The sequence below is a fragment of the Crocodylus siamensis genome, chromosome 5, assembly GCF_052110815.1.
Source record: "Crocodylus siamensis isolate JL-2025a chromosome 5, ASM5211081v1, whole genome shotgun sequence".
NCBI classification, from domain to species: domain Eukaryota; kingdom Metazoa; phylum Chordata; order Crocodylia; family Crocodylidae; genus Crocodylus; species Crocodylus siamensis.
The window spans coordinates 94,765,740-94,785,664 of record NC_143399.1 but is presented as its reverse complement, the minus strand read 5'-3'; the positions used below and the strand labels follow the sequence as shown (position 1 = coordinate 94,785,664).

At 47.0% G+C, this 19,925-nt stretch overlaps 1 protein-coding gene across 1 annotated transcript in view; it reads left to right on the top strand.

Moving 5' to 3' along the window:
- Positions 1-19,925, top strand: part of DNAH5 (dynein axonemal heavy chain 5) — a 305,852-nt gene that overhangs the window by 218,796 nt on the left and 67,131 nt on the right. Inside the window, exons 62-63 of the mRNA XM_090049841.1 lie at positions 874-1,011; positions 1,514-1,649. Coding sequence (XP_089905967.1) covers positions 874-1,011; positions 1,514-1,649 — 274 coding nt within the window. The remainder of the gene's footprint in view (positions 1-873; positions 1,012-1,513; positions 1,650-19,925) is intronic.

The following is a 19,925-nucleotide window of genomic DNA, read 5'->3' as shown; positions in this document are numbered from 1 at the left end:
TTCTACATAGTCAGAGCATTTATTTGCCATTTACCTGTGCCATTTTTTTTACTACTCTGAAAGAACTGAAGTCTAAACTTTCAAAAGTAACATTAGTTGCTTATCAGTGAGTCTTGTAGTTGCAGACAGATTTTTTTTTGGTGCAAGAGTAAATTTAATCCTTTTTTGAATGGCTTGGCAGATGTTTCAAGAATTTATAAAACAGATTTTGAAAAATGGAGAAATCTGGAAATGTACAACATTTTTTGGGGGAGGATCCTTGTTTAGGGCTCATTAAACCACCAGTGTAAATGCAACTTGAGAGTAACTTTCTCTAACACAAGCTGGAGTGACACCTCAGAAAGAGTTTTACTACCTGTTGGCAACAGTGTTTTATACTCCATCATCCATGTAGTCTAAAATCACTATGCCAAGAAAAGCTAGGAACAAGTGGAGTAGAGTTAACTTGTAGCTTAAGACCATGGTGAATCTGTCTGAACCTTGTTTGCCTTTGTCCTTAGACCAACATGGCTACACCCTATACCCCTGCAGTTGCCCGACAGTTATTTTTCATATTAACTTATTGTGAAATATGCCTAATTTTAATGTGTTTGAATTCAGAAATGTTTTCCCACTGAGTTTTATTTGAGGTAATATTGAGGGATATGAATTTAATTCTTTACCCTGGCTTGTGAATTTACCGTATAATTATTGAGAATTGTAGCAGAATTTAGTCTGTCATGAAATTGAATGAATAGGCACGATGGATCCAATTACATGGAACATTTATTCATATCTAAATTCATTGGGTGGAAGCTACAACTGAGATGCCTTGCACAAAATGCTTTAAAAGGCTCAGTGAAAGTGTTTGTTTTGTATTTGTGTACTTTGTAGGCTAATTTGGCAGTTCAGGAGAATCGCCTTGCTACTGCCATGGTGGATCTGCAGAAAGCCCAAGCAGAGTTGGATGCCAAACAAGCTGAACTAGATATTGTGCAGGCAGAGTATGAAAAAGCCATGAGGGAAAAACAGGCTGAGTATTTGTTACAGAAAGAATATATGATTGCTTTACTGCCTTTGATATTGTTTGCACAAGACACCATGCATATTAAACTCCACTGAAATACATGATGTATGTAGCACAATGCTTTGGTCAGAAACCTGTATTTTCTTTGTATCTGAAATAAAAACAGTTTCAAGGAAGTCCTACTTGACACATTAGGCCTTAGGCTCTAGTGCCAGGTGTCAGGCATCAGTCATCTTTTACCACATTTTTAACCTACAAGACCAGAATGGAAATTGAAAACAAAAATAAAAATGTGCATCCAACTTTTAATAGATGAAGGACAAAATCCAGGACATTCTTAGGACATAGTGACAGAGTATTTCATTTGAACATTTTATATTGAGTGTTTTGTCCTTCTCAATGGATGCAGTATGTGTTAACTGTGGCATTTGTGAACAGTCTTCCCTCATTGGTTTAGATTTATGTGTTCACTTGTAAACAAATATTTCTGCATTTGGTTTCCTGTAGACTTTGATTGAAGATGCAGAACATTGCAGACATAAGATGCAAACAGCCTCCAGTCTTATAAGTGGTCTAGCAGGTGAAAAAGAGAGATGGACTGAACAGAGTAAAGAATTTGCTGCAGAAACCAAAAGGCTTGTGGGTATGTATATTTTATTTTACAGCAAACTGTGTTAAATTACTTAAACAATGTAGCATTAAGAGAGTATGTTGGATTGAATGCTGAGCACATTCCTGCCTTGCACCTGTGTTCCTTGGGTAAGAACTTTACCTCATCTATATCTTATGCCAGATGCAGGCATTCAGTTTCTATTAGGAGAATCACTGTTTTATCAGTAGAAACCACAAGCATATGGACATTTAAGGTTTATTTTCCCAGTGCAAAAATGGCTTCTCCAGGAGAATATAATACAGCAACAGCTAGGGTTAAATGGCTCCTGGCAGTTTCTCCCAGAAGACTGAACATCTATATATCTGAACATCAGTGGTGAAAGAACAGGTTAGGGACTACTTACAAATCTGGATGGGGCCAAATGGGATGAACCCAAGGGTGCTGAGGGAGTTGGCTGATGTGACTGCAGAGCTATTGGCCATCATCTTTGAAAACTCATGGTGATCAGGAGAGGTTCTGGTTGACTGGAAAAGAGCAAACATAATGCCCATCTTTAAGAAAGGGAAGAAGGAGAATCCAGGGAACTACAGACCAATCAGCCTCACCTCAGTCCCTTGAAAAATCATGGAATAGATTCTTAAGAAATCCACTTCTAAGCACTTGGAGGAAAAAAGGGTGATTAAGAACAGTCAGCATGAATTTACCAGGGGAAAGTCATGCTTGACCAACCTGATTGTTTTCTATGATGAGATGACTGGCTCTGTGGATGCAGTGAGACCAGTGGATATGAAGTACCTTGATTTTAGCAAGGCTTTTGATATGGTCTCCCACAACATTCTCACAGGCAAACTAAGGAAGTATGGGCTGGATAAATGGACTGTAAGGTGGATAGAAAACTGGTTGAAGCATCAGGTTCAAAGGGTAGTAATCAATGGCTCAATATCTAGTTGGCAGCCAATATCAAGTGGAGTGCCCCACGTCTTGGTCCTGGGGCCGGTTTTGTTCAACGTCTTCATCAATGATTTGAAAGATGGCATAGAGTGCACCATTAGCAAGTTTGCAGGTGATGCCAAGCTGGTGTGTATAGTAGGTATACAGGAAGGTAGGGCTAGGATTCAGAATGACCTAGACAAATTGGAGAATTGGACCAATAGGAATCTCATTAGGTTCAACAAAGACAAAGTCTTCCACTTAAGGCAGAACAATCCCATGCACCAGTGCAGGCTGGGTGCTGACTGTCCCAGCAGCTCTGCAGAAAAGGACCTGGGGGTTACAGTGGACAATAAGCTGAATGTGAGCCAGCAGTGTGCCCTTGTTGCCAAGAAGGCTAATGGCATACTGGGCTGCATTGGTAGGTGTGTTGCCAGTAGGTCAAGGGAAACGATTATTCCACTCTATTCTGCATTGATGAGGCCACATCTGGAGTACTGTGTTCAGTTTTGGGCCCTCCCACTTCAGAAAGAATGTGGAGAGAGTCCAGCAGAGGTAAACAAAAATGGTGAGGGGGTTGTGGGACATGACTTCTGAGGGAACTGGGCTGATTTAGTCAGGAGAAGAGGAGACTGAGGGAAGATGTAATTGCAGCCTTCAACTACCTGAAGGGGGGTTCAAAAGAGGATGGAGCTAGACTGTTCTCAGTGGTGGCAGATGACAAAACAAGGAACAATGGTCTTGAGTTCCAGCAAGGGAAGTTTAGGTTAGATATTAGGAAGAATTTTCTCACTAGGAAGGTAGTAAAACACTGGGACAGGTTACCCAAGAGGTGGTGGAAGCTCCATCCGTGGAGGTTTTCAAAACCTGGCTAGACAAAGCTTTGACTGGGATGATCTAGTTGGGGCTGGTTCTGCTATGAGCAGGGGGTTGGACTACCTGATCTTGTGAGATCCCTTCCAACCCCTAACTTTCTATGATTCTATACAGTTTCTCCTGGCTTGACTCCTCCAGGGGACAAGGAGGAGTGAAGCCAGGGAAAGGTTTCCTGCTTTCCTGAGACAAGGGTCACCTCAATCTTGAGAAGGTGTCGGGGGAGCTGCTTGTCCCCTTCCATAGACTTGGAGGTGAAGGGAGCAGAAGCCAGTGTTTCCTGACTTTCTCAAAACCTGGTTTCAGGAAGAGTCAGGGGGCTTTGTTAGTTCCCATCAGCTTTCTTTTGCTGCCCTATCTGAATGATGGGACAGTGATTTTTAAAAGCTAGTGGCTGGGAGCAGGGCTGCTTCCAGGTGCCAGCTTTGAAATTGCCTCCCCTCTACTCAGCAGGGTGATGGGCAGCAAGAGGAATCCTGGATCCAGGTTGGGGAAAGCCTTTGCATGTTGAGTTCTCAGCCCTTTTCCTGTGGGGGAGAACTGGGAGCATTCCTACCATGAGAAAATGCCTACCTCCTGCCAGTCAGCTCGTTGGCAGGATAAGAGAGCATTGTTCCAGGGCAGGGACCCTGCCTGGCTGTCTGGCAGCTGCTGCTTTTCAGCAACTGCCATCTGAGAGCTTGCTCCATTCCCAGACAGGAGAAAGGGCAGGCTCCCTTAATAAATTAATTGGCTCCCTTAAAGGCAGGGATGACCCAGGGAGCAGCCCTCTAGTGGCCTCTGGCTGGAAAGCTTACCTATGAAGTTTTCGAAATATGGGGTTGAAGGAATGAGTGCATAATCCAGTTCCTGTGAAATTTTTCTTCCAGAAGACATTTTCTTCCAGTAGAAATGAACATACGTATTCAGTTTTAGTTTCTTAGGGTGTCTGTAGATGACATGGGCATGAATGTAGAGCGCCTGAAAATTTTAACACGGCTTTTTTTTTTTTTGGTGTGGTGCATTTGTATTTGCACAACATGATGTTCATGTTGTAGAAACAGTGCTTTCAGTTGAGTTAAGCCTTGTGTGTCATTCCCCACAGACTTCAGTAGGGGGATTTAAATACCAATTTAACCACTGTAATGTCTTTCCTAATGTATTGCAGCAGGATATGCATGTAAATCAACCAGTTTCTCCAGTCCCCACCCCTGGACTCTTACTGGACAGTTCAGACTCTCACTGGGAGTCTCCCCTGGGCAGGGTCACTCCCAAATCCTTGTCACTTGCACCTGCCTATGCTTGGTCAGTCTAGTCTCTCTCCATCAGTACGTGATCCCAAAGACAAGCCCCATGAATCCTCCCCTCTGTTCCTTTCCCTTCCCATCCCACCATGTTACAAATATATGTTTTTTTTCTCTTACTTACTATAACTGGTATGACAACAATGTTCAAGGTTTAGAGTAGCGGGTGGGTGGGTGGGTGTTTGTTACCGCCTGGTTGATTGGTGATCGCTGTTGATGGTGGTGGTTGGTGACCAGCTCTTCTGGCTGTATTTTTTTTTGTTGTGTTTGGTTTTTTTTTGGTTTGTTTTTTTGCTACATTTCCCAGCATTCCACATCTCATTGATCTTCATATAGTTTCCAAAGGGGGCTCCCATTGGAACCATCCCGTTCCCTGCCCAGGATCCACTGTCAGTCTGTTTGTGTAGTGCCACATACAGCTTGTGGAGGTCTGCTGTGAAATGTTTATGAAATCTTTTTGAAAATGTGGGTTGCTGTTCACCTTGGTCCCCCACCTGCCTAGCCTGCCAAGAGTTAACCCTTCTCACCCAGGGGGGTGGGGCGCTTCAGATGTAGGTGACAGTGTGTAATACTCCTTTCCCCTAAACCACTGACACAGAAGCAGTGAGCCCCTGGCCCAGTCCACATTTCCTTCCCCCCTCACCTTGACCATCCTCTCCTTCACCCCCCTGTCTACAACACTGCATGCCCCTGCATACAGACACAGATTTAAAGTGTAAATGAATTTATTTTAACAAAGCACTCTTCGGTGGTGGTGTCAGCAATATATACTGCAGACAATCAGGCACAAGGGCCACCTGATCAGCCTCTCTTTGAGGATTTCTCCTCGGTCCCTGCACTCCTGCACAGAGATCTCTGTTGTCTGGCCACTGCCTGTTGCACTCTTTCATCCCACGATGCCTTGCAAACCTCTGTGCGGCTCTCACAGATATTGTGCAGCACACAGGCTGCTACTGCAGAGGCCATGATATTTTCTTGCTCCATCTTGAGCCAGCATGTAAGTGCCCTCCATCGTCCTTTCAGTTGGCCAATACATATTCCATGGCCATCCTGCAACTGCTCAGATGCTTGTTAAAAACCAGCTTCTGTGGGTTGGTGACATTCCCTCCATAAGGCTTCAGGAGCCAGGGCATTAGGGGGTTGGCAGTGTCCACTAATATAATCAGGGGAACGGCAGCACTGCGGATCACTGTCTCCTACATGCTGGGTACATAGTGTCCTTTCTCCACAAGGCCAGGCAGAAGGGAGTTTCTAAACATGCACACATCACGCGTGCTGCCAGCCCATGTGGTATAAATGATCGTGAATCGGCCCGGGTGGTCCACCATAGTTTGCAGAATCAGTGAGACATATCCTTTCCTGTTTTGTGAAAGCCCTCCCCCTCCCCACAGATCACAGCACTGGGATGTGAGTGCTGTCTAAAGCCCCCATGCAGTTTCATAGTTTCATAGGTTCTAGGGTCAGAAGGGACCTGAGCAGATCATCTAGTCTGACCACCTGCCATGGCAGGAAAGAATACTGGGGTCAAACGACCTCAGCAAGATGTGCATCTAACCTCCTCTTAAAGACCCCCAGGGTAGAAGCCTGCACCACTTCTCTTGGAAGTTGGTTCCAGACCCTAGCCGCCCTGACCGTGAAGTAGCGCTTCCTGATATCTAACCTAAACCTACCCTCTGCCAGCTTGTGACCATTATTCCTGGTCAATCCTGGCGGTGCTCAGGGGAACAGTGACTCCCCCAATGCCTGCTGATCCCCCCTGACTAGTTTATAACAGGCCACAAGATCCCCCCTCAGCCTTCTCTTTTGGAGGTTGAACAGGTTCAGGTCCCATAGCCTCTCCTCATAGGGCCTGCCCTGTTGTCCCCGGATCATACGAGTGGCCCTCCTCTGGACCCTCTCCATGCTGTCGACATCCCTCTTGAAGTGTGGCACCCAGAACTGGACGCAATACTCCAGCTGCAGCCTGACCAGTGCCGCATAGAGGGGGAGGATCACCTCCTTGGACCTGCTCGAGATGCATCTGTGGATGCATGATAAGGTGCGGCTGGCCTTCCTAACTGCCTCTCCACACTGCCGGCCCATGTTCATCTTGGAGTCGATGATGACCCCCAGATCCTTTTCCGCCTCCGTGCTGACAGGAGGGGAGTTCCTTAACCTGTAGGTATGGTGCCGGTTGTTCCTCCCGAGGTACATCACCTTGTACTTGTCTGTGTTGAAACCCATCCTATTCTCGTCCGCCCACCCTTGTAACCTGTCTAGGTCTGATTGTAGCCTGTTGCATCCTTCCAGTGTGCCCACGTCCCCCCACATCTTAGCGTCATCAGCAAATTTGAACAGGGTGCTTTTTACCCCCTCGTCCAAATCGCTGATGAAGATGTTGAACAGCGTGGGCCCGAGGACCGAGCCCTGCGGAACCCCACTGACCACATCCTTCCAGGTTGAGAAGGACCCATCCACTACCACCCTCTGGGTGCGGCCCTCCAGCCAGTTGGTGACCCATTTGACTGTGTGGGTGTCTATACCACAGCCCCCCAGTTTGTTAATGAGAGCAGGGTGAGAGACAGTGTCAAAAGCCTTCCGGAAGTCCAGGAAGACTATATCCGCTGCTACCCCTGCATCTAATGATCTGGTGATCTGATCGTAAAAGGCCACCAGGTTGGTCTGACAGGACCTGCCACTGATGAACCCATGTTGGTTGCCCCTAAGCATGCAGTCCCCTGCTGGCCCCTCCTGGATGTGTGCCAGCATAATTTTCTCGAACAGCTTGCCTAGGATCGAGGTAAGACTAACCGGCCTATAGTTTCCTGGGTCCTCCTTCCTGCCTTTTTTGAAGATGGGGACCACGTTGGCCCTCTTCCAGTCCTCTGGTACCTCACCAGAGCACCACGAGTGCTTGTAAAGTTGTGCCAGGGGACTTGCAATGACCTCAGCCAATTCCTTTAGAACTCTAGGGTGGAGATCATCCGGACTGGCTGACATGAATACGTCCAACCCCTCCAGAAGCTCCCTAACTAAATCCTCGCTAACCTGTAGCCCAGGTGTGAGAACCCCTTCTCATTAAAGCCCTCTATGACTTGCTGTGGATTTGCCAGGCAGATAATTTTGTTTGAAGTGATCTCCTTTACCAGATAGCATACCTCATGAGTTGCCAACCTAACTGTGCATGCAGCCATGCTGAACTGGTTCACAATGTAGTGGAGGCTGGATGGGCTGGCCAGTTTCTCATGATGGCCATTGTAACCCTCTTGTCTGGTGGGATGGCCTGATGCATGTTAGTGTCCTGCCTTGCAAGGTGGGGTGCTAGCATCAAGACAATATGATGGAACATCTCCCTTTTCATTCGGAACATTTTTAACCACTGGTCATTCCAAGCGGGCAGCACGATTAGCTCCCACCAGTCTGAGCTGCTTTCATGGGCCCACACGATGTAGATGCTAGTCCTCGGGTTTCTCAAGAGAGCCCAGTCATTCTCTACTTTGCTTTCCTCTGGATATTCCACCTCCACTGGGTATCTGTATCTTCTTTTTATTGCTGTTATTCTTCCTGTGAAGCCAGTAACACACCTAGCCATCGAATAATCTGTCATCATTATTCTTCTCAAGTGGTGCAGCTGAGATCTCCAGGTAAGCAGCATTTGCAGAAGCAGTACTGCCGCTGTTGCCACCTTCTGCTCACCCATGTCCTCTATATTCTCCACATCAGAGGACTCTTCACTGTGTTGTTCTCCATCATCATGCATTTTGTCTTCAGTTTCCATTTTGCCCCTTTCTGTCAGCAGCAGCGGCTTCTCACCTCCATCTGCACCAAGCATGGAGCAGGGACTGTAGGGTGTTCTGTGGTCTGGAGCTTGATGTAGGTGCTTTTTCAACAAGTCACCCCATGGTGCTGGGGCTTTTGCACATCCATTTCCTCCTGAGATTAGCAGCCACTGGTGTTCTGATGTGATGAAGCTTGGAAACAAAAAAGGTTCTGTCTGCTCCTCTCCTGGTAATGTAGACTACTCAAAACTTTTGCTACTTTAGGGAAAGCAGGCAATAAAACAAGAAAAACAGGCAATAAAATTATTTTGCACAAGCAGGCAGGTAGGTGTCATCGGTTTTTGCAACTTCTGGGTTATTGACCAGCCATTCCAAAGGACAGTGGTCTTATTTAGGCCATGCTAAACCCCATCATCAGGTCTTTTGTTGGTAAACGGGGCGCTTCATCACCTTTTGGATTTTTGACCCTTACAGGTAATGACGTCACAATCCTTGGAATTTTCCAAGACCCTCATGCAAGCATAGTCTGAGTATAAAGGAGCCCCTCCACCCAAAACAAATTTCACCAGCCACCTCTCACAAATAGCTTGTGCTGTTGACCATGAACGCTTTGCCATGTCTCCGAAAGCCAAGGCCAGCAGTATGGAGCTGATGGCCCAGGAGGCTGATCCCTCCAATGCCCAACTGGACCCAGAAAGAACTGGAGGACTTAATCGACATTTGGTTGAAGCAATGGATCATAGACTGGAAAGTAGGAGGAATAAGTTAATGTTGAGATCGCAAAAGACATGCAGATGCGAGGGCATAATTGTGACTGGGTGCAGGTCCAGTGCAAGATCAAGTTCCTCAAATCGGTCTTTTACCAAGCCAAAGATATGAACTTTGGTTCTGGGGCAGGTTGCACAATTGCTCCCTTCTACAATTGGCTGTCCATGGATGTGGGTGACAAGTTGGGTATGGAGATTTTCAACACTGGGGCTGGGGTTGAGGGAGGAGAAGAGGGGATGCGGGTGAAACCATGAGCATGTCTCAGCTGGATGGAGCCTGCTGCTCCATGATGACCCTGACTGTCGGGAAGAATTGTCAGTCACAGTATACTTAGTGGCAGTTTCCCCCTCTGTTCCATGGACTAGCACAGATGAAGCGGAGGAGGTGGAGGGTCATGAAGAAACCCATGTGACTGAACCATCATCTACTACTCCCAAGGTCCAAGAACATGGTGGACCATGCAAGTGTCTTGTAATGTGCCTCTTGCCACACTGCCAGATGATGCCTAGGTTCATGCTGGTTGTGTTTGGAGTGCTGAGCTGGGGGAGCGGAGAGAAATTCATGTGTCACTGTAGGTGACCCACATGCTCTTTTGGTGGTGGTGCATGTTGCCAATGTAATTATTTGCTTTAATTTTTCGTAGCTAGCATGGGCAGCGGCAGCCGTGGACCTGTTTCTGAAGCAGGTACCTGTAAGTTCTGGGCAGTACAACTCTCCCACTGTTGTGGAGTCTGTTTCCATGAATGTTGGCATATGGTGTGGGGGGTGAGGGTTGTGTACTTCCCCCTCTCATGGAGGGGAGGCAACCATTGCCTTTTTTTCTTTGTTGATCAGCCACTGTGACCCATGGCCACCTGCAGTGGACCCCAGGTCACACTACAGCAGAGCTCTGGATATTTTCACAGCAGGCAGTGATGGTTCCACAAAAGCTCAGTTGAGGTTTTGGAAGAATTGTCACTAGCTACAGCGGAGCATAGATGCCTGGCAGGAGAAATTCCTCAAGTCACTGCATAAGGATAATGCTATCATGGAGGAATTGCAAGACAGCATGTAGGAGTTCAAAGACATGTGTGCTGAGTCCCATGTTGAATTACAGAGCTCAGAGGAAGATTTCTGCCATGCTTTTCACAGTGTGCAGAATTTGCTCTTAAATAAATGGGTACCACACCCAAATGGGAAAAGTCAGTCCACTCAGCTTGCCTCTGTGCAGGAAAAACCCATATGGAGACTTACAGCTGAGCCTGTTCTCCTAAATAAATGGGGTCATGGGAGGGCCATACAATGGCCAGAAGGGTGCTACTGCATTTCAGGGAGACGGGTGGTTCAGGGTCAGTGTTGGGGTAGGAGGAAGTGGGGAAGGCAAAGAGGCCCAAGTAACTACTTACTACGTTCCAAATAATAAAACATAATGGTTTCCTGGCTTCTTGCGTCTGCCTCCATATTACACTTGGTGGGGAAGGTGGATTTCATTCATTGTTTTGGTTCATTTCTCTATTAGTTTTTCCTGCCACTGGCTGCGTGGGGTGGGATGAGGGGGATGAATTGGCAATCTCTCTTGCACAGGTACATAGGAGGGCTCCCAAGGTAAACAGTGGGGCTGCCCGGGTGGGTCCCAACACAAGTGCTGGCTTACACACCAGCATTTTGCAAACCCAGCACTCTGCAAAGTCACTTCAGAGGTCTTATTGCTTCTGATTTCACCTCCCTTAGTTGGGAGAAGGGAAGTGGTGTGTCAGCAGCCTGGCTTGCTTTTTGGCAGGCCATCAGCCACTTTGCAGCCACTTGCAGCCCCACCGGGGCTGATGCCTTCCCGGTCTTGTCTGCCTATGGTGTGTGGTGGGGAGGCCCTCTGCCTCCCCCTTTACAACCCTTGCATTTTCCCTAATCCGAAACTTTGCAAATATGTTTTTTCAGCATTAATTTCATGCTCTTTTCAAGCCAGGTGCCAGGCACTGTCACCTTTGTTTTGATGAGGTGGTGGGGGGTGGGGGACATTTGGGGTTAAGACCTGCTTTGCACACAAGTCCAGGACTTTGCAGACTTTCCCACTTTCTTTTCATGCTCCTTTCCAGCCTGGCACCATACTTGTTTGTTTGTTTTTTGTTTTTTTTTAACACCAAAATGAGGCATGACTATGAATTGGGGGAGCAGAGGTTGTGGTGCATGTTCGCTGTATCAATGACGGAGGTTTGAGTTAGGTGAGGGATGACAGCACACGGGAGGCAGAGAAGGACTCATCCCAGTGATTAGACTTGCCCATGGGGGGCACAGCACTGTGAATCCAGGGTTTGAGAAGACTGCAGGCTGATCAAGTGGGGTGGTGGTAGGGGGCAGTGTTTGTCCCTCACTGCCCACCTCCTGGTTGCTGGCCATAATGATGATCAGGCTTCTCCCTAGGTCATCCTACTTGAGTGGCTGGACCTTCTGGCTTGGGAAAAAGTACCTCCTGCGGTGCCAAGCACTCCTGAAAATTTACTTCCTGGGGTCCCTGTGTTATTTTGCCTGAATCTCCCTCCCACCCACCCACCAATCCATCTGTGCTACATAAAAGCATGCCTCCCTTACACATTCATGGTAATTTTTTAATTCTTGCTGGCCACAAATGCAGCTGAGGCTATTTTCTATAGGAGACTATGCTGTATGAAGCACAGCATTCAGGAGACTCATGGTCATTGAACAACAGTCCCTTCAATCAGTCGCCTACTATCAAGCGACTGTTGCTGTAAATAAGCACATAAACAAATGCATCATAAGTATATACTATGAAGTAATTATGTAGAAACATAAATAAATAGATACGTAATTTCCCTCTGTCTCCCTCTAGCACCCAGTGGTCTCAACACCCTGCTTCTTACTTGGAAAAAACCCACCTGACTTTACACACTGTGACTTTGGAATTCTTGCTGACCCCAACTGCAGCTGAGGGTTCTGTTCATGTAAAAATTGCGGTTCGTTTCTTGGGAGGCGAAAAAAACCTTTAGCCACAGACACACTTTATTAGCAACACAAAAGGTATATATTTGCAAATAGGGTCAGAGAGAGAGACAAAAGATCAAACACTTTGCTGCCCCCGAGGGAAACTGCCCAGCTGGCTTTATCCCCTCTCTCCTGACCACGTGTGCAGAAGGAGGAACTTTTACAACTCATTTCCGATTCATACAAACATGTATGTGAATACGTCAAATCATACGTCGCATGTGTATTATAATTAACTACTTAAGTATGTGGGGCGAATAGGCTTATATGTATTAGCTTATTGCGCATGGTTAGAAAGTATCTGAGGTTACAAGAGTTTAGATTTTCCTTGCTTCAAGGCTAGAATTGCAATTTACTCTTATTTGCATGAGAAAAGCTGAGGAGTATATGCTTTACTGTAACAAAGAAATAGTAACTTTGCAAAACAAAGAGAGAGTGATACCTTAATACAAAGAGCTCTCAGTAGCTCTTCCAGTTCTCTCACCAGGGAGGGCTGACAGCTGCGCTGTTTTAACAAGACTTATTGATAATACATTTTTAATAATATTTCTAACAATATCCCCCCTCAAGATGCTTTTTGATCTTTACTTCATTTGGGCATATCAAGATAATTATGAGGAATTTTTCTGAGGACCATGACTTTTGCTACAGTCTGTACTTTCAAAGGAACTGCTGCGACCTGCATTCCTTCTACTGTGGTGGTTATCAATCTAGTGAGACAAGGAATAAGGCAAGGGATAAAAATCAAACCAGTCAGAGCACACAAAAGCACAAATCCTACTTTTTTCCACCAGGGTCCTCCAAATAATTGAAACCACCAGTCTTTACTTCATGTGGGTTCCCACGTTTGTATTGGTACATGGGCTATTTTCCTAATCTCTTTGGCAATCTCTAAGACTGCTTTTCTGTTGTCGTCTATTTGGAGGCAACAATTAGAAAGGTTGAACTTTCCACAGACTCCGCCATCCTCTGCGAGTAAATAGTCTAGAGCCATTCGATTTTGGTATATGGCTTCCCTCATCTGGGAACTTTGTCGAGCCAGCAACTCGAGAGCAGTGGCAGTCTGGTTAGTAATTACTTCCAAGACGGCCTGCAACCGGATGATTCTATTTAGCATATAAATTGGTGTTCGGTAACCCCAACTTCCATCATTAGCCCATGTAGCTGGTTCATAATACTCAATAATCCTTTGAGGAGGCCACTCATCCTCCTTCCACTTTTGGGAGCCACCCTGTGTCAAACTTACATCAATACTTCTCTTGGCCCTTTTCCAATCATCATACAAAGAGACTCCTAGCTTATTTTCGACCTTAGATGGTAACAAAAAGAAACATGGTACAATTACTCCAACATAGCAGGTTCCTGTCCACCCTCGTGGTAGTACTGGGGCCCTGTTTTCCCCTCCCAAAGCTAGGGGGTCACGGCTGTGGAAAAGAAGGGGTTAGTATTTGTTGCCCGTCTGCCCTAAAGGGTCAGTGTAATAGTTACTCCGTTTAAACTGACATTTCCATACGCCATCTTTATCTCTATACTCGCACTTGGTTATTTCATTTGTGTCATTTAAGGCACTCCAATATGTATTAAACTTTGCTACCGTGCCATTCGGGTGTACCCATTTCCAACTATAGACATAGGTAAATCGTTCACCTCGGGCCTTTTCATATGCCTGACATCTGGTAGGGTTAGGATCGAAGGGTACTATTCTTGTCTTTTTGGTCTGTTGCATCTGCGGGGAGATTGGGTTGCTAACAGCAGAATTCCATTGATCAGCATACTTGGTGCATATTTGGGCCCATTTCAATGTCTATGTACACTGACTATGTCCCAAACTTCTTCCCGTACCAATATTGCTAATACAGTACTCTTCTAATGCCACTTGGGAAAGATCCCAGCTGCGGTTTTCATTCCATTCTTGACCAGTACTCTTAACATCCGCCTTGTCACTGACCAACCATTTTGGGGCCAAAGGAAAAGCTCTCCAAGGCCACTGTTCTCTGGCCTCTTGGAGCCCCCCACAGGCCCAGCAGTTGGTAAGATTAAAAGTACTTGCAATTCTTTCCATCATATCAACATACAAATTTGTCCCTGGGGGAGCAATTTGGGAAAGCGAGGGTGTGAGCCAGCGGTTAAGGCTGCTCAATTCTGCTCCTTTCATTATGCAGATAACAACAAGGCACATTAAGATTCCTACCATATTTTCCCTTTTACTTTCTTGTTTAATTTTCTGAGCTCTGATTAAGCCGTCTCAGGCGCACTTGGAGATCACCAGTAGGTTCACAGCTCCACTTGCTGGCTTCTTGTTCCGAAGACGACTCAGCTTCTGGAGTGAGTTCGTCTCGGGAGTTGATGTCCTCTAATGCTCATGGATGTCGCTTCACACGGGTATGGTGTATCCAACGATCATGGCCAGTAATTTTTATAGCGGTGTGGGTTGTTAGAAGTACTTGGAAAGGGCCACGCCACCTCTCAGTCAAAGGCTCCTTTTTCCACCGCTGCACCAAGACCCAGTCTCTCGGGGAGAATTCATGTACCGGTACATCTAAAGGCAGATGCTGAAAGGAGGCTGCATACCTGTGAAGAGAAAACAAGACAGACTGCAAGGCAATAACATACATATGAAGCTCACTATTACCTAATTCAAAAGTTACATTTTCTTGCATCCCAGGGGGTAAGACTTGAGGCGGCTTGCCAAACATAATTTCATATGGCGTTAATTTGAGGCCCCGTCGGGGAGTGTTTCGAATGCAAGTAAGAGCTAGCGGCAATGCTTGAGGCCACTTAAGGCGTGTTTCAATACAGATTTTGGTGAGCAAAGTCTTTAAAGTCCTATTCATGCGTTCCACTTGTCCTGAACTTTGTGGTCTCCATGGTGTGTGTAGTTTCCAAGTAACCTTGAGAGCTTGTGCGACTTCTTGAACCACTTTTCCTACAAAGTGTTGTCCTTGATCCGACTCGATGGACTCAGGCAGGGAATACCGGGGAATGATCTTCTGTAACAAATACTTCACTACTGTAGTTGCAGTGGCAGTTCTGGTGGGCCAGGCCTCGACTCAACCAGAGAGCTGGTCTACCATGACAAGTAAAAACCCGTGATGTTCGGACCGTGGGGGCTCGGCAAAATTAATCTGCCATGCCTGTCCAGGATACGCTGCCCAGGGTCTACCTCCCATTGGCACAGGGGGTTTCCTTCGAGGGTTTACTTTCTGGCATGTGATGCACTTGGTAGCAATGCGCTGAGCTTCTACATATAGCCCTGGGGCTACTGCTTGGCGGATCACTAGATCACCCATGGCCAAGCCTCCCATATGGGTTCTTGCATGGAGCTGTTGCAGCACCTTCCGAAGCAATGGCCTGGGTATTATGACTTTCCCTCCTGGTACTATCCATCACCCCTGGGAGTTCTTTTTTGCACAAGCTTTCTGTGCAAATTTATCTTCTTCAGGGGAATACTGTGGGACTAAATCCTGAACGTATGGCCATATGGCATGGGACATGGCCTGCTTGGATACCTCTTCTGCTTCTTCCCCAATAAATGCAGCTTCCTTTGCTGCTGCATCAGCCTTTGCATTTCCAAGCTTATGCTTTTTCTCAGCAGCCTTCCCATGGGCCCGCACATGAATGACTGCTACCTCTTTAGGCTGGTGGAGTGCCTCTAGTAGTTTGATAATCTGGGGTCCATTAGCAATCTTATTCCCAGAGGCAGTAATGAAACCTCTTTCTTTCCACAATAGTCCGTGCGCATGGACTGTAGAAAAAGCATAGCGAGAGTCAGTGTATATATTAACCCGCTGGTCTGTCCCCAGCTGTAATGCTCGGGTGAGCGCAGTGAGTTCCGCGGCCTGTGCCGACCATGAGCTCGGCAAAGACTCCCTCCATACTACCTTATCCAAGGTTACCACTGCACATCCTGTTCGTCTTTTCCCATCGATGACAGAGCTGGAGCCGTCCACAAAGTATTCAACATCTGGGTCTTCAGTTGGGTCCTCAGCAAGATCAGGTCGCACCTGCGTGGTTTGGTTCAGGACCTCAAGGCAGTCATGCGTCGGTTGCCCTGGCTCCGGCAGCAAGGTTGCAGGGTTTAAGGCTGTAGTATGTTTGAAAGTAAGTCCTGGATTAGAGAGCAAAAATATCTCATACCGTGATTGTATGGAGGTGTTAAGAAATTTCCCTCCCTCAGTCCCTAGGATCTGGGGAACTCCATGAGGAGTGAGTATTTCCATATCCGCACCCATGACTATCTTCTGGGCCTCTTCAACAACCACTGCTGTGGCTGCCACAGCCCGAAGACAGGCTGGCCACCCGAGTGCAACTGGATCTAGAACCTTTGAATAATATCCCACGGGTCTCCAGGTTGGGCCCGATGGCTGTGTCAGCACCCCTGATGCAACCCCTCGATTCTCATGAACATACAGTCGATATGGCTTTTTACTGTTTGGGATGGCTAAGGCTGGGGGCTGGGTTAATGCTGCCTTCAGCAGATCAAAAGCATGCTGCATTTCTTTATTCCATTTCCATTTAGTGAGACTTTCCTTAGTCAGGGATTCGTACAGTGGTCTAGCCTTCCCACCATAATCTGGTATCCATAGTCGACAGAACGCAGTTAGCCCTAGGAATGCCCGCAGCTCCTTGGGTGACTTAGGTGGGGTTAGACCTTGAATCGCCTGTATGCGATCTGCACTCAGGGCTCTGACTCCTTTTGAGAGCTTATATCCCAAAAATGTGACTTGAGGCTGACATATTTGGGCTTTCTCTCTAGAGACTTTATATCCTTTTTCCCCCAGGGTGTTTAGGAGTGACCTGGTGGCTTCCTCGCAGAGCTGCAAGTTTGGGCTTGCAACTAGCAGGTCATCCACATACTGGAGGAGAGTCACTGCGGGGTGTGATCCCTTCCATTCCCCCAAGTCCTTCTGAAGGGCAAGTCCGAAAATATGGGGGGCTGCTATAAATCCTTGTGGAAGAACTGTCCACATGAGTTGGGCTTTATGGAAAGTATCTGGATCCTCCCATTCAACAGCAAACAATTTTTGACTCTCTCGGTGAAGGGGAATAGAGAAGAAAGCATCTTTCAAATCTAGCACTGAAAATATTTTAGCTTCCCCCGGTACTTGTGTCAAGATCGTGTGAGGGTTCGGGACTACAGGATGATCTGAAAGGACCTTCTTATTTACAGCTCGTAGGTCTTGGACCAGTCTGTATGAGACCCCATCTGCCTTCGGCACTCCAAGGATGGGGGTGTTATAGGGTGAGGACCCTTCCACTAGCCATCCGTACCTCTTGTATTTCTCTATTAACGGCTTGAGTCCAGCTCTGGCCGCTCGGCTGAGTGGGTACTGCTTTACCCGAACGGGCCCCTCCCCATCCTTGAGTACAATCCTTACCGGGGAGACGAACTTAGCTCGCGCAGGGGTTCCATCAGCCCATACCGAGGGGTCTACTCCAATCATGTGATCTTTTGGACTTACTGCAGGGCATCGGTCCTCCAGGAGAGCCATCTGATAGTTCGAGCTCTGCTTGACAGGTAGCTGGACCACCATCTGATCGTCTCTGAAAAAGATCTCAGCTTGCAATTTTGTGAGTAAGTCCCGCCCAAGGAGTGCAACCGGGCAACTTGGAGAATACACAAAGGAGTGCTCGAGCAAATGGTCCCCCACCTTGGTGAGGAGTGGTTTACAAACAGGGAGTCGGGTTTGCATTCCCTCAATCCCTTCCACAAGTACATGCTGTTCACTAGTTCCTGCACAGGGGGGTTTTTCTGGAATCATTGAAAATGTAGCCCCAGTATCCACCAAGGCTTCAAAGTTTTTGCCACCAACCCTAATGGTTACCATGGGATCTTCTCAGGCTCCAACCCGAAGGGTAGTGGTCTTAGATCCCCGTCCCCTTCATTCTGTGTCCTCACCCTTTTCTTCTGCCCGCATGAGGTGACCTCTCGGTTCCCTCTCTCTCTTCTCCTTCAACTTCGGGCATTCCCTCTTCCAGTGTCCTTTCTCTTTGCAATAAGCACAAACGTCTGCTCCCACTCTTTCTCCTTTCCCCTTCTGTATCCCAGCCTTTCCAGGGTTACCTCCAGTTATAGCAGCTGCTAGTGCTGCCATCTGTCGCTGAGCCTTTTTATCCTCCTTGCGCTCCTGCACTTGCTCACGATTCCCATACACCTTATATGCAATTTCCACCAGCTCTGAAATCGGTTTCCCAGCACCTCCCTCAGTTTTCTGTAACTTCTTACGGATATCAGCAGCAGATTGACCAATAAACATAAGATTTACCATGCGCTGGTTATCCAGGGCTTCTGGATCCAGATCCGAAAACCTGCGAAACGCCTCATACAGCCTCCCAAGGAAAGCTGAGGGATCCTCCTCTCTTCCCTGTCTCACCTCATACAATTTAGACAGATTGGTAATCCGAGGCACTGCCTTTCCCATTGCTTCCACTATAATTCCCAGATACCGTGCACTCAGCTCTCTTCCCTCTGCAGTATGATTGTCCCATCTGGGCTCCTCTACAGGGCAGGTATCACGCAGAGTACGACCAGCAGCACCTTCTGACTCAACTCTAGCTGCCGCAATACGTTCCGCTGTCCCCAACACTAATCTCCTCTCCTCCGGGGTTAGGAGGGTCTGGAGCATCATCTGGACATCAGCCCAAGTGGGTCGATGAGTCTGCCCAATAGATCCGAACAGGTCCCTCATCTTTTCAGGGTCTTCACGAAAAGAGGGGCTCTGATTCTTCCAGTTAAATAAATCTGAAGTACTAAATGGGGTGTAGACAAAAGTTGCATTGCCCCCCTCTCCGATTACCTCTCGCATTGGGCAGTTCAGCCCCGGCTGTGACTCTACAGGCTTGCGCAAATAATAACCCTTATTCCCCAATTCAGATGGGGCACTTGGCTGAAGCTCACGCTCTAAATCATTAGGCATGCTTTGGTACGTCGGTGGTGGTCTCCCTAAGGGAGGGGGCGGTGGTGCAGAAGGACTGGGTCCCGAGGAGGCGTCTGACTCATCTTCGCTACCTGACAGGGCAACCGGAGCGCGGGTCCGGTAGTCAGCCAATTCAGAATCCCCCCCCTCATTAGACTCAGGGAGTACAGGCGGTCCTTCTCGAGTCTTAACAACCATCACATGAGACTTTGCTAAGTAATTCTTAATCCAAGGTGGCTGATTTTGAACCACCCACAACCAACAATCAATATAAGGAAACTGATTCCAATACCCATTCTGCATAACAATTTCATGGATAGCTATCACTTCTTTTAGCACAAAGGATCCTTTCGGGGTCCAGTGGACCCCAAATGTTGGCCACTCGAGTTGACAAAACTTAATTAAATCACCTTTTTTCATTTTTATTCTATAATCGGCCGGCTTTGCAAATTTATTAAAATGACGTAATAAGACTTTTAGAGGGGTATCAATATTGTTTTCTACACGAGAGTGACTCGTACCCATTTGCCCACAAGAGTGCGCCCAAGGCACACCAAATACCAAAAAGATCTCAACAACAGATGATTTGCAATGAGAGCCAAGCCTAGAATTTCTCAGCAAACTTACACATCCTTTGTTTTAGATCCGTACACCAGATTGGGCAAAGGGAATTCGTATACTCACTCAGATACCCCAGAGATCTCGATCCAAATCCCAAAGTGTGTCTGCCTCTCCAGAAACTCAGAATTTACATGGGATACTTCCTTTAACTTCCCGGATATTCTGACTTACACCTCAAAT